Source organism: Sinocyclocheilus rhinocerous, unplaced genomic scaffold (assembly GCF_001515625.1).
Source record: "Sinocyclocheilus rhinocerous isolate Xijiao unplaced genomic scaffold, SAMN03320098_v1.1 scaffold481, whole genome shotgun sequence".
NCBI classification, from domain to species: Eukaryota; Metazoa; Chordata; class Actinopteri; order Cypriniformes; family Cyprinidae; genus Sinocyclocheilus; species Sinocyclocheilus rhinocerous.
The window spans coordinates 690,071-704,048 of NW_015657695.1; the positions used below are offsets into that span (position 1 = coordinate 690,071).

The 13,978-nt window shown below is 35.3% G+C and overlaps 1 protein-coding gene across 5 annotated transcripts in view; it reads right to left on the reverse strand.

Annotated features, from left to right (window-relative positions):
* LOC107721498 (syntaxin-binding protein 4-like) overlaps positions 1-13,978 on the reverse strand; it is a 48,666-nt gene that overhangs the window by 16,307 nt on the left and 18,381 nt on the right. For 4 of the 5 annotated variants that reach the window (XM_016529533.1, XM_016529535.1, XM_016529532.1 and 1 more), the window contains exons 4-11: positions 12,363-12,432; positions 12,082-12,156; positions 8,599-8,678; positions 7,148-7,271; positions 6,890-7,031; positions 893-999; positions 638-779; positions 427-499 (exon numbers count right to left, since the gene is read on the reverse strand). In XM_016529533.1, coding sequence (XP_016385019.1) covers positions 427-499; positions 638-779; positions 893-999; positions 6,890-7,031; positions 7,148-7,271; positions 8,599-8,678; positions 12,082-12,156; positions 12,363-12,432 — 813 coding nt within the window. The remainder of the gene's footprint in view (positions 1-426; positions 500-637; positions 780-892; positions 1,000-6,889; positions 7,032-7,147; positions 7,272-8,598; positions 8,679-12,081; positions 12,157-12,362; positions 12,433-13,978) is intronic. The other variant, XM_016529534.1, reaches the window with a different exon arrangement.

Here is a 13,978-nt window from a genome sequence, read left to right on the forward strand (position 1 = left end):
TAATGTCAAAGCTGTATTTTCAGCATCATTACTCCAGTCTTCAGAGTCACATGATGCTTCAGAAATCATTCTAATGTGCTGAATTGCTGCTCAAAAAACATTTCTTATCATCAGTGCTGAAGACAGTTGTGCCTCTTAATAATTTTGCTTTTTTTTCAGGATTCTTTGATGAAAAGAAAGTTCAAAATATTTTTTTTTGCATTTATTTGAAAAAGAAATCTTTTGTAACATTATCAATGTATTTACCGTCACTTATGATCAATTTAATGCATCCTTGCTGATTAAAAGTATTATTTTCTTTTTAAAAAAATGTTCTAACCCTAAAATTTTGTATTTATGAAATTTTGACACTCAAGTAAATATATATTTTTTTATATATAATGTTGAAGGGGGTTAGATATATGAGTCCACCTTCGTGACATGTACCTGAAACCTGTATGTCTGGAGGGCAGATATCCGGGGAGGATGAAAGCGCTGGAGCTGTTTCCTCTCGTCGCATCTACAAGAAGAAAATTATGAAGCATTGCATGCTTAGCAGAAAGACCATGGCAAGTGTGTGTATTATGTAAGCCACAAGACTCTCTTGTTGTTGAAATGCCAAAGACATGACATGATCTGTACACTAGTAAACACTAACCTCAGGAGATCGGACATGAACCTTTAACCGGCTGGAGTTGTATCCATTCCCAACCCCCCTCTGAACTCCATTATGCAACAATGGGCTGTTGGAAAAAGGTCCTTTTCCTGGGATGAAGGCAATATCCACCACTGGTTCCTGACTTCAAGGGCAAAGAACAGGGATAAAAGATACATTATGTAAAAGAAAGATGTACAAAGATACTGATTAAACATTGATCAAAATACATAAAGCTACATTGAACAGAGTGAATACCTGAATTGGACCTTATTGAGCACACTTTTGGCCTCCTCATACGTGACTCCTATCAATGACTCCTTGTTAATGGCGATAAGCTGATCTCCGGGTCTGAGCCGTCCATCCTATAAGGCCAAAGGAATGAAAATCCTTACTAAATGTTGCTGATCAGTCACAATTCATGGCAGACATTCAGTTTGAGAAAGCTGTACCAACAGCAGGAACATAAGCCACTGAACTACTCATCACCAGGTGGAGACCTGAGACCTCATGTCACAGAGGACACCACTACAGCAACTCCATCCCCTCTGAGACACTAAAACTACACTGTGACGAGTAGGGGCGGGGCCGAGAGCCGTGGGAACGGAGCGAGGCCGGTGGAGTAATTGATAATGAGCGAACAACTGTGGCAAAAGTCCTATCCACTCCCTAGCATTTCCAGAAATTGGGGTTAAGAGATGCAAGTTACTTCCAAAATGTAATACATTATATATTACTAGTTACTGTCTTTTGAAAGTAATTAGTTACATTACAATATTACTGTCTCTGAATTGTAATGCGTTACACTACTTTTGAGTTACTTTTGAGTTACTTTCACCAAAATATCCACAGAAGTATTATAAAATGCCAAAATGTAGTTTATTGCTGCTCATTCTACACCCAGTGGAGGGTAATGTGGTAGGTCTATATAGCATAAAATTATAAAATTATATTTAGATGCCGGTATGTAGGTCTACATTAATGTTACGTTGTAGTTTAGGTTAAACACAGATAAGCAGAAACCACATTATTACATTCATAAATAACACCGGTAAATAAAGCGAAATGTTATAATGTACAAACAATAAACACAATACCTAGCCTATAGGCAAATTTGAACGGTTTCAGAAGAAAACAAGAATGAAAAATATAAGTTGCTAAACAAGCCAAAACGAATTAGGCTAATCAGTGGCGGCGCTAGGGCGGGGCCCATCAGAAACTTGCTTAGCCCCGGCACAGCCCCCACAAGGATTTCCTAATGATGTTCCCTTATTTTTGGTGTCACTTTCATTAACATTAAAAAAATAAACATAAAAAAAAATGCCTAATATGTGGCCTATAAACGATTGATATTATGGGGGCGGGGTCAAGCAACGCGCAAACTGTGCGCAAGAGTTATGCCGGTGAACGTCAGTAAATTCACTATAGAGAAAGTGAAAGTAAAAAAACTGACGGAGCTTTCTAACGCTGCATTAACGGCGCATATTCTCTGAGACAACAAGAGACAAAATCACTTCAATATAGGCAGATGATGGTATACAACTGTCTTAAATGATTCCCTTAATATTTCTCTTGTGGCCCGTATAGTGAAAAACATGAGAAGAAACGTATTTCGCGTTAAACAGGTTGTTTTTGAAAATCTGTGCACGAAATAAAGCTGCTCTTAATTTTCATCGATGACTGCAGTGTTAATAATTTTAATTATAGGCCTATAATTCAATTGTATAAATTAATAGACCTGTTTAAAAAAAAACTTAAAAAAAAAACATTCTCAATGAGGAGTAGCCTAAACTAATAGCCTAAATTGTAATTATCCTCACAGCGCGCCATACGGCACGGAACGGCATAGTCATATAGACTATGATTTAACAAAAACAGATTTAGCTATTTTTAGTTAAACTTAATTTTTGTTGCTTGTCTGCGCTCGTCCGCCGCCTTTTTCTCTTCTCCGACCCTGCAGCTCTCTCCGATAGCTTATTACTACCGTTAGTGGCACCAGTCCAGTGTTTCCAGGTTTTACTCGTGCTATTTCTCCATGTTGAGAGTTTGGTGTCGCACATATTGCTATGCATTCTTATCCTTTTCTCCGATGAACTGAAAATAACAGGAGTGTGTCCATCTCACAAATGTAGAATCCGTCTCTGCAGTCATCTCAACCATCTAATTCCAGCAACAGAAGATAGACAAACTATTTTACCCGCAGAATTTTTTCTCTGGTGCTGTTTTGCGGTGTTAGTAAATTCACCACTTAATTTTGAGTTAAAATATGTTGTTGTAACTTGCGTTACTGAGATTGTAACGAGTAATAATATTACCCAAATTGTATTAGTAATGCGTTATATTACTGCGTTACAGCAAAAAGTAATATACTACTGTAATATTATCACTTTTGTAATGCGTTACTCCCAACACTGACATAACATACATAAACATACATATTTGCATGGGATACATAATGAAATTGCAATTTTTAATAGGTTTCATGTATGTAATTTATAATTTTTTTGTGTTTCATTTTGGACAGTTTGCATGGGTGAGACTGGGGCTAGTTGTCACACTCCGATTAATATTTGTTGTATTTAAAAAAAATAGCTACATCAAAATGTTGCTATATATGTATATATAAAAAATTTTTTTTTTTAAATTATTCAACCATTATTGCCCAGGAATAAAGATACAGTCCATTAAACACATGCTGACCTTTCGTGACAACATGCCCCAGTGGTGGAGTAATATATTGTCACACTATATAGTAAGCTGTCACAATGAGAAACTGCTGTTACATGGCTAATTGATTATTGCATCATTACAATGACATATTTTCATTTAATATTTAATTGCAATGAAAATACATGTGTATGCAAGCAACACCAAAACATATGTGAGGCTGGACTTCTCTCTCAAAACCTTTATTTATGAAGAAGGTTGTGAATTCTAATTGATTGATCTGTATGTACAGGGCAAAATGATTGCACATTATTGGAACATACACATATGGAACTCGTCCATTTGAATGCAGTCGTCTTAACATGTGAGCGCAGTCAAGCCCTTGGCTTTAATTTGCCATGCAACTCTTATGAACAAATTGTTTCTACTTTGTCTCCCATTATCTGTTGCGAACAATCGGACTGAACAAAAGCCATTCTCAGCACTACACCCCACGGAATTTTTTCTCTGGTGCTGTTTTGCGGTGTTAGTAATATGTTGTTGTAACTTGCGTTACTGAGATTGTAACGAGTAATATATTACCCAAATTTTATTAGTAATGCGTTATATTACTGAGTTACAGCAAAACGTAATATACTACTGTAATATTATTACTTTTGTAATGCGTTACTCCCAACACTGATTAGCAGTCATATCGGTACTGGCCCAAAAAATCATCAGTTTTGCTGTTGGTGCACCTATAACACAACTAAAATAATGTTTACTTAGAGTCTGCCAAATTTTTTATACATAGCATTTTGTATCTTAGCCGTTTCTTAAGGTGCATTCACGCCATGTCGTAATTACTGGAATTACGAGATGCCAACTTGTAAAAAGCGTTCACATCCTTGTAGAACTCGTAATTACAACTTGTAAACTGGGAATTTTCTAAGAGCTACAACTTTTACCACCTGACCACCTGATATTTCTTGAAGATACATTTCTTTTAAAACAGAAATTGTAAGTTTTTTGTTTGTTTTAGTCTCACAAATTTTAGACTGATATTTGATATCTGCCAGTACATTGGTTATTTGCTTAAAAATATAAGTAATTACAGTTATTGCCAAAATGTCCTTATCTGTGTATCCCTATACTACTCTTCAAAATTTTGGGTTCAGGAAGTTTATTTAAAAAAAAAAAAAAGTTTTTCTCTCATGCTCAAAAAGTTTTTCTCTCATCATGCAAAAATACAACAAAACAGTAATATTGAAAATTATATTAAAAAAAAAAAGTTTTTATTTTAATAAATCTTAAAATGTAATTTATTCCTGTTGCTACAAAGCTGAATTTTCAGCATCATTTCTCCAGTCTTCAGTGTGACATGATTCTGCAGAAATCATTCTAATATGCTGATTTGCTGCTTATAAAACATTGCTTCTTATTATTAATGTTATTAACAGTTGTGCTGCTTGATATTTTTATAAATTAATATGTCTCTTCTGTCACTTTTGATCAATATAATGCATCCTTGCTGAATAAAAATATTAATTTCTTTAAAAAAATTTTGACCCCAAACTTTGAATGTACCAATTTTACTGTAGACAAAAATATTAAGAAAACTATTTTTGCAGTTCCAACTATGAGGAACAATAAAAGTGATTCTTGTTTTTGGAGACACCACTTACATGCAAGTAAATGCTAAAACCAAGGACTAAACAAAACAAAACAAAACAAAAAACAGGGTTTATTTCAGATAGCTCTGAGTTCTGATCATTGATTCAAAACAGACATGCATGGGACCTTATATAATAGGTGTCACAGATGGCCAACAATCTGACACTGAAAATCTAAGTGATATTGAATATCTGAGTTTCAGCACAATAGTCCTGTAGGTGAATGCTACAGCTCCACTCCCCATTCTGAGTTTTATATTCCACAGGGAGGGCGATGCCCTAGACAGTCTTCTGTACACCTGACCTCTGCAGTCTGCTGTGACAGTACTGCCCATCCCCAGAACAGCCCAGCAGAGCCTTTACCTATTTTGTCTATCAGGGAAAACACTCAAGACAATGTAAAGCAGGGGATAAATTGCTTAGACGGTTTCCAGGAGATGTCTACCTGCTTAAGAGGAAACCTTTGCACTGGCTCAGGCTATAACGCAGTACTCTGACATTCTAGGATGTCATACTCACTTTAATCCGAACCCCCTCTGCGATAAAGATGGCTAAATATGTTAGAGCTTAATGGTAAGGTGTAAAAAACTGAGTGATCCTTGCTTTGCGGGAGAAGATTCTTGGAGGTTTCTTCTCCAGCTCAGACTAAACACTTCCTCGAATTGTGTGACATATCTCACTCATTTATGTCCACTGATCTCTCTCTTTCTCTGTCTCATTTAATCATAGTTTAAAGACAAATTATGATGCTTACAATTAGTAGTTAGCTTAATACGCACCCAAACCATCTCCATATACAAGCTGTCCACACAACCTTACCTGCACAGTCATTCAGCACTTGTTATTCTCAAAATTAAAGTTAAAACACAATTTACCAGTGGTTCTCAAACAGGGGGCCACAGCTAACTTCCAAGGGGGGCTCAAGATGACTTAAATAAGGCAAAACAAGTATCAAAGTAAGCTGAAACCACTAAAAATCCAGATATATCTTTATATCAAGCTCTATATCTAAAACATATCTATATCAATACCTAAAACATTGCGTTGAAACCATAAGTATATATTTTGACGTAAAGTGGTTATATCTAAGTGTGTGAGGTGTTTATATACTTTTTAAAATTAGTCTTCCAATTAACTTCCCATTATATTGTTTATTCAGACTTATTCGCGAACGTGGAATGCACACAAACACAAGAGGCGGGATTTATTGCTTGAACTAATCACAGCTGAACATAAACAGTCATATCAAATCATATCACGATGGAGGCATTGCCTCTTCTCATGTGACTTTCCCCCATTCATTCTCAATTACCACCCACTGCACGCTTTAGTTAGTCTGTTAAAACTCAATGGGCTCAGGGGAAGCGAGAGAGATGTGGACTCCCGCTGTAACTTTACCTGCTGATGTCGCTGTTGGACAATGTTTCTTTAGAAAAAACGAGCGATTTATACACTTTTTATTGTTATATTTTGTAATATTGGCATTGTTTTATTTTTGTTCAACAAATTTTATTTCTCATCCAATATTTTGAGGAGACACTGCCTCCCTTGTCTCCTCGGAGGAAATACCCCTGATATATATATATATACATTTTCTTTTCTTTTCTTTAAATTCTTATCCTTATCCAGTAAATCATGAACAAATGGAAAAGCCATTGGGCCATCAAATATTGTTGGAAATCTTGGTCAATGGGGGCCCTTGGAGTCAAAAAGGTTGAGAACAACTGCAATAAATGTTTTTCTGTCCCTCTTGATCCAGAACTTGTCTCAGATCAAGCTATATGTTTAACTGTGTTTTTGTGAAGTTGGCTCTAAATACATTCTAAATTTAGCAACGTAAGTTTAAAACGTTTTGATGAACCATGATTTCTGTGTACACCCAGATTATGCACAAATACATGCGCACACAGTATATTACAGAGTCCCACTCTCTCACCCGATGACAATCTCCTCCAGACAGCACTTCCTGGATGAAAACTGCAGGCCCATCAGGTCTGTTGGAGCCACCGCCGATTGTAATACCCAGTCTGCAGGAGCGAGCGATTGATATCAGCTGAATCACCCCTTCACCTGGGTGACTGAAACCAAACACACACACACACAAACTTTGTATTACTAGAATGAACTGTTGGTCAAAATAGTTAAACAATTCAGTAAGTAAACTTTACACAACTAAATCATTGTTTTCCAGTACCTTAGGGAGCGTAGCAAGGGTCCTGTATTGTTGTAGTTACTCTGGGACCCAGCAGGACTAAGTAATAGAGGACTTTGAGATCTGGATGAAGACCCTGATGATGTGCTGTCCAAGTATCTGCCTGCTTTAGCACAAAAAAGATGGATAAAGACGTGAGTGAAAAATTAATGATCACAAATTGCCTGATGTCAACACTGACATAATACTAGGTAGTTAGTAATTGTGAAAGCTTATATAAGAGCCAGTGATACAACCCATCAATTTATCTGTTTCAACAATAACAGCGGCTTTAGTATCTAAAGAATAAGAGTTAATCCAAACCAACTAAAAATAAAGATACAGAACTTGGCTTGTTATACAGTGCCGTTCAAATTTTGGGGTGAATAAGATTTTTATTCATTTATTTATTTTTAAAGAAATTCATACTTTTATTCAGCATGATGATGCATTAAATTCATCAAAGATTAACAGTATTTCAAATAAATGCTGTTATTTTTAACTTACTATTCATCAAAGTATCCTGGAAAAAAGTGTGTCACAGTTTCCATAAAAATATGAAGCAGCACAACTGCTATCAACATTGATAATAATACAGAATATTTCTTGAATATTTCTTCAGCTTTCCCATCATAGGAATAAATTACATATTAATGGAAAATAGAAAACAGTTATTTGAACGATTCAAACATTTAAACAGTAGTGTACATAAAAAGGTGTGCTGAAATCAAGAGAAGCTGTCATGCTCATAAGAAGTCATGAGTTGAAGTTTGCAAACTGAACTTTGTTGTATTGTCAAAGAAAATGTCCAGATGAAGACCTCTGACCAAAGCTCGGTCTCATTTGCACTTTTAAATTAAAGACTCGAATGAAACTCTTTGCTGTGCTTAAAGCAAGTTACATCATTAGAATATTCTACACTGAGGGGAGAGCAGGGATCAGACTGAGCAGCCAGTGCATGAGCACACGCTCCGCTCCCAAAAACTTTTCCTGTGGAGCGTCTTTCCTCCGGCAGGAACAGATGTTCCAAATTGCATAATGGACAAATGCGCTGTCTTAAGCCATTTTCAAGGACTGATTTGTTTCTCCCCTAAACATTATAATTATAATTGACTTGAGTCCAAAAAAGAGATTGTTTTTCGAAAACACAAACAGTTTGTACTTCTGTTGTTTTACATATATATTTGAGAAAGAGTAAAAATGTAGACGTTAAAAAGAGAGGATGATGATGAAGAGATGTGATGTGAATTTCTCCCTCTCCTCTTCCAGTTGTGAGGATCATATTGCATGAGTCAGCATTTCATAACCTTTGTTATGTCAGGGAAGAGGAAAGAGACATTCTAGTACACCTGAGCACAGAAATGAATGCCTTTAGAAAAGGCAATACTATGCCTTTGAAATATGTACATTTCATGTACTGTAAACTTGACAATGACTAAAAAATAGAAACCTACTATGCTGAATAGGTGAATTCCTGGTAGATCCTGTGCTGCCGTTTGAGCCGTATTTTTCAAGGAGCTCTGCAAATTCTCTCCTACACAGACAGAAGAGGAATTAACAATAACCACAATGTAACCAACCAAGAAAAAAAATTAAACCTTCAATAACATCATACAAAACAACCCAAATACCTTTAGACACCTAAATGACATAACAGTTCTTACTGCCCTCAGATTATGTAAGAACAGCTTGCACTATTCCAAAATAATATCATGTCAGTTAATTCGTTTGTGAAGGACTCGGGAATGTTATCTACACAATCCAAATAAGCTCTAAGCATATATACGACTCTGTAGAGGGCAGCATACAGTGATTAAAATATTCCACATCACTACAAGAAGGAAAAAAACATGGCAAATGCTAAAATAAAAAATAAAATAAATCATAATTTTGAACAATAGCTGGAAATGATATATATATATACAGTATATATAATCTTATATATGTTATATATAGGACCAGCTGTTTTCCAGTAAATGTGTTAATGAATTATTTGTTGTTATATACTGCTGGAAAACAACTGGTCCTGCCAAATCAGTGTACTTTTACTGAAATATATAGCAATGCCAATGGATTTTGTGATCAGCTTATTGAGTAAAAATAAACATGCTGAGTTCTCTTTAGTTGCCTTTAGTTGAGCTGGGCAGCATCTACAGTCTATTTAAATATTCCCCTCCATCTCAGTCCATTTTCCCCTAGACACCTCTTGAGTGTCAAATATAGGTCAACAGAAATGTCCTGTCACTGGACTCAAACCATATTCACTTATGGACATGTGTTCATTACGCACTGGTGCACAGCGTCGGCCACTGGCCTCTTTACCTACATGCAGGTGTCCCTGAGTGGCTCCAAAGACACATGCAAATCTAAGCAGACCTTTGCTTCTTTTAACTACAATGCAAAGCGACTTTGTGGGTTCAGAAGACTATATAAGGACAGCCAAGCCTTCAATAACTACTGTAGACCCATAGATCTTTGCGATCTTCCATACCAGAGCCGATTCATATTTATTCTAAGCCCAGAATATCTAGGTGTACTCAAAGTGACAGCTTTCGAAGTACATGATGCAATGCAATAAGAGCTTTTTCCTCCTTTTCTTTCGTCCTCAGGATGGGTTATCAGTGCGGATTTAAAAGAGGGAGGTCAGACAAGGTTGTGATGCATATGGCAAGGAGCCGACTCTAAAAGGCTTGAGCGTTGTCTCAATAAACCGCTGTGGATACATGCACATTCTAAACCATTTTCCTCATTAATATACACAAACAAAAAGCCCAGAAATGCTGCGCTCAGTCTTTCGGTCCCTGTAGACTTCCAGGTTGTTGATATGCGGGTGAAGGCAGCGGAGGTCTTTGCATGGAGGCAGCGGCGTAATCCCCTCAATGCGCATTGGTTAAGGGCAGAACGCAGATTAAAGCACGGAGACGCAAGGACTCATCTCATCATGGCTTAAACTGTGAGTCTGTTCTCATTCTCCCTTACTCTTGCTCCCTCAGTATCTCCATGCACGCAATGCAGGGTTCTTCCTTCATTCATACAATCTGCTATGGGACTGAATCTCCTGCCAGTCTGTCCGTATGTAAAGGTCAAAAGTACAATGCGGTCATGCCACTGACTCTCACAGTAAACACATCTGGGATTCTGCGTAATATATGTCTGATGTGTACCAAAATCTGGATAAATACCTGTTAATCGTAAAGCCAACAGTGGCCCAGTAATATATAATATCCTTGTATTCTAGTGGCTTACTCACTCATTTGAACTAGAAGCTGCATGAATCGGTGGTTTTTGTAAAACATTATTATTATTATTTTTTATTTACAACTTTTAAAAATAAATTTGTACAGTGTACCGTATGAAAAATGGACATAAATTTTTAATTTAGCTAAATATTACATTTAACTGTTAAATTGTTATGTTTTTAAAGATTAATCTTAAGTGAGCATTTTAGGTGACAGCAAATTGTAAAGTAGGGGAAATGAGCAAGCATAATTACACAATACAATACTATAATCAAAAGTTTGGGGTCAGTACAGTTTTCTTTAAGAAATGTATACTTTTATTCATCAAAGATGCATTAAATGGATCAAAGGTGACAGTAAAGCTGTTATAATGTTGAAAAATACTGTTTATAAAGTGTCTAGAATCACAGTGTTTCTTCAAGAAATTAACCTGTGAATAGCTTTCTTATAATTGTTTCTGTATATTAACATAAAATAGGAAAAATGACTCATTTCACATTTACATGAAAAATGGGGGGGAAATGAGAGAATTATAAATGTTCATGCCCAAAAAATGATTGCCCATTACTAAAAAACAATAGACCTAATTTAACTAAAGTTTTAGAGAGTGAAAAGTCACTGGCATTTCCATAAGCAGGAATGCTGTTTTTCCATTTATAGTGTTTTTCTAGAGAGTGAAGTGAACAGTGGAAGGAGGCAGTATGGGAGCCCTGTGGGCCCAAAGCTTGTCTTTGAATAGCACACCAAGAAACTCACATGCACTGCCAATACTCAGTCAGATCTAGTTTACCCTTACGAAAAAGAAGTTTATTCAAGTGTGCTATTAGTATACTTCTTTTAAACTAAAAATAGGAAAGTATACTTTTAGTCTACTTTTTATGTACTTCTCAGAAATGGGCTTTATGTACTGAACAAAATTATTCGTCTTTCATTGAATTATTTAACATGTCGTCTAAGGGGTGGACATTCAAATGAAAGATACTCAGGTCAGATATCCATAGATCAATATCAGTGGATGAGAGTGTTCAGAAGCGATGAAAAATGTTGGTTAAATGTCACTCTGTGGCAGGTTGGCGATAAAAGGGACTATTAGCAGTAAAGTCTGAAAAAACAGCAACAAACAACTCCGTGGTTTGCTTAAAAAGCTAAATCTTTAGTACTAATTTTTAAAAGATAATTATGAATTTTAATTATACATTTTTTAAATATTTTTAACACGCTACTGTTCAAAAATTTGTGGTCTGTTGGATTTTGTACAGTTTTTGAAAGAAGTCACTTATGCTCATCAAAAATACAGCAAAAACACAGCAAAAACAGTAATGTTGGTAAATATTATTACAATTTAAAATAACTAATAATTTTTTTTTATTCTTAAGTGTAATTTATTCAAATGTCTGTGATGGCAAAGCTGAATTTTCAGCATCATTACTCCAGTCTTCAGTGTCACATGATCCTTCAGAAATCATTCTAATAAGCTGATTTTCTGCTCATAATAGCATCCTTGCTGAATAAAAAAAAAATGTTACTGACCCCAAACTTTTGAATAGTAGTGTATATTTTATAATTGTGGCTATTGTGCTCAATGTGGTTTGATAACATAATGTTTTTTTCTTTGGAAGCTGCTTTTTTAAAGTCTTAATGGAAATGAAGTTTGTGATCTTCAGGGCTGTTGTTATAATGGATCGATCAGTGGCTTACCTGGCTTCCTCATCTCTGGCTATGAGAAGGCGCATATGATTGGTTGAGGATGCTGCTCTAAGAATGTCCACCGCTCTGCAATCAAACAACAATATCAGACATAAAGTATTTTAAAAGTGCCTACGTTTTCTGTTAAAAGAGGTAAAAGAGAATAAATGACCAAAACATTACAATCCTTGAGGCATTTTCAGACTTAATTTTCTCTATAGCCATCACAAAAAGTTCACACAAACAGAATAGAAGAATATATTAATTAAAAAGTAAGAGAGCAAGGTATGTACCGTTCACTTGTCACGCCAATCAAGCTTTCACCATTCACCTCCAAGATTTGGTCTCCAGGCTGCAGGTTTCCTAATAAAACATTAATAAAATAAAAACCATAAAGACCATAAATAAAAGCCCATGAAATGACTTGACAAATATATATTACATACTATTCAGTATTCGGCCCCACTTTATATTAAGTGGCCTTAACTACTATGTACTTACATCAAAAATTAAGTACAATGTACTTATTGTGTTCATATTGTATTGCAAAACACTTTTGCTGCTATTGAGGTGGGATACGGGTAAGGTTAGGGACAGGTTTGGTGGTCTAGGTAGGTTTAAGAGTGGGTTTAGGTGTAAGGGATGGGTCAACAGTGTAACTATAAATGTAATTACAGAAATTAATTACAGATGTAATTACATGCAGGTATTTTTAAAATATAAGTACAATGTAAAAACATGTATGTACACAATAAGTGCATTGTACCAAATTATTAATTTAAATGTAAGTACATAGTTGTTAAGGCCACTTAATATAAAGTGGGTCCCAGTATTCTTTAGATATTATTCTTAATACTTTTTGCCAAATAAAGACAGACTACCGTTCAAGGGGGTTGGTAAGATTTTTTAAAAAGAAATTAATACTTTTATTCAGCAAGGATGCATTAAATTAATCAGAAGTGACAGTTTAGACACTTATAAAGTTACAAAAGATTTCTGTTTCAAATAAATGCTGGGGTTTTTTTGTTGGTATTTTTGCTGTTCTGAAAAAAGGTATCATGGTTGTAACAAAAATATTAAGCAACACAACTGTTTTCAACATTGAAAATAGTAATAAATAAACATCAGAATGATTTCTGAAGGATCATGTGGCACTGAAGACTGCAGTAATGGCTGCTAAAAAAAATCAGCTTTGCCATCACAGGAAAAAATAACATTTTAAAATATATTAAAATAGAAAATGGTTATTTAAAATTGTAAAAATATTTCACAACTGTTACTGTTTTACTGTATATTTTTAATCAAATGAATGCAGGCTTTGGAGAGCATATAATAGCCTCTATCAACAACATTTAAAAAAAAATCACACCAACCCCAAACTGTTGAACGGTAATATATACAATCATTAAATATGTAGTACACTTTGAAGGAGTCAGAAATTAAGGCATTTAAGAACTACGAACATAAAGAGCTAATTCTGAAAACCTAAATAAATAAATAAAGATACTTTTTTTCACGCTAAGGAAATTGCAAGGTGACTGTGATGTGAACTTCAATACTGTTGACCTTGACCAACAGCTCTGTATGAGAAATAAAAAGTAAATAGCCCAGAATAGATTCCCAAACTGCATTTTGGTTTAAGATATGGCCATCATTACTGTTCAAAATGTTTAGTGCCATAATTTGGCAACTCCTAAAGTGTTTTAGCAAACTGCAGCAGTAGAAGAGACAGCATACAGCCCTCAATTTTTTTTATTTCTGTAGGGCATATTAATAACATCTCTCTCAAATGTAGGTCAGGGTTAAGTCTTCTCGACCCCTTCTACCATCACTTCTGAGATATCTTGTCAGAACAAATCAAATCTGGAAAGGAACAAGCTGTTAAAGTCTCAAAGGGGTCACCTATGTC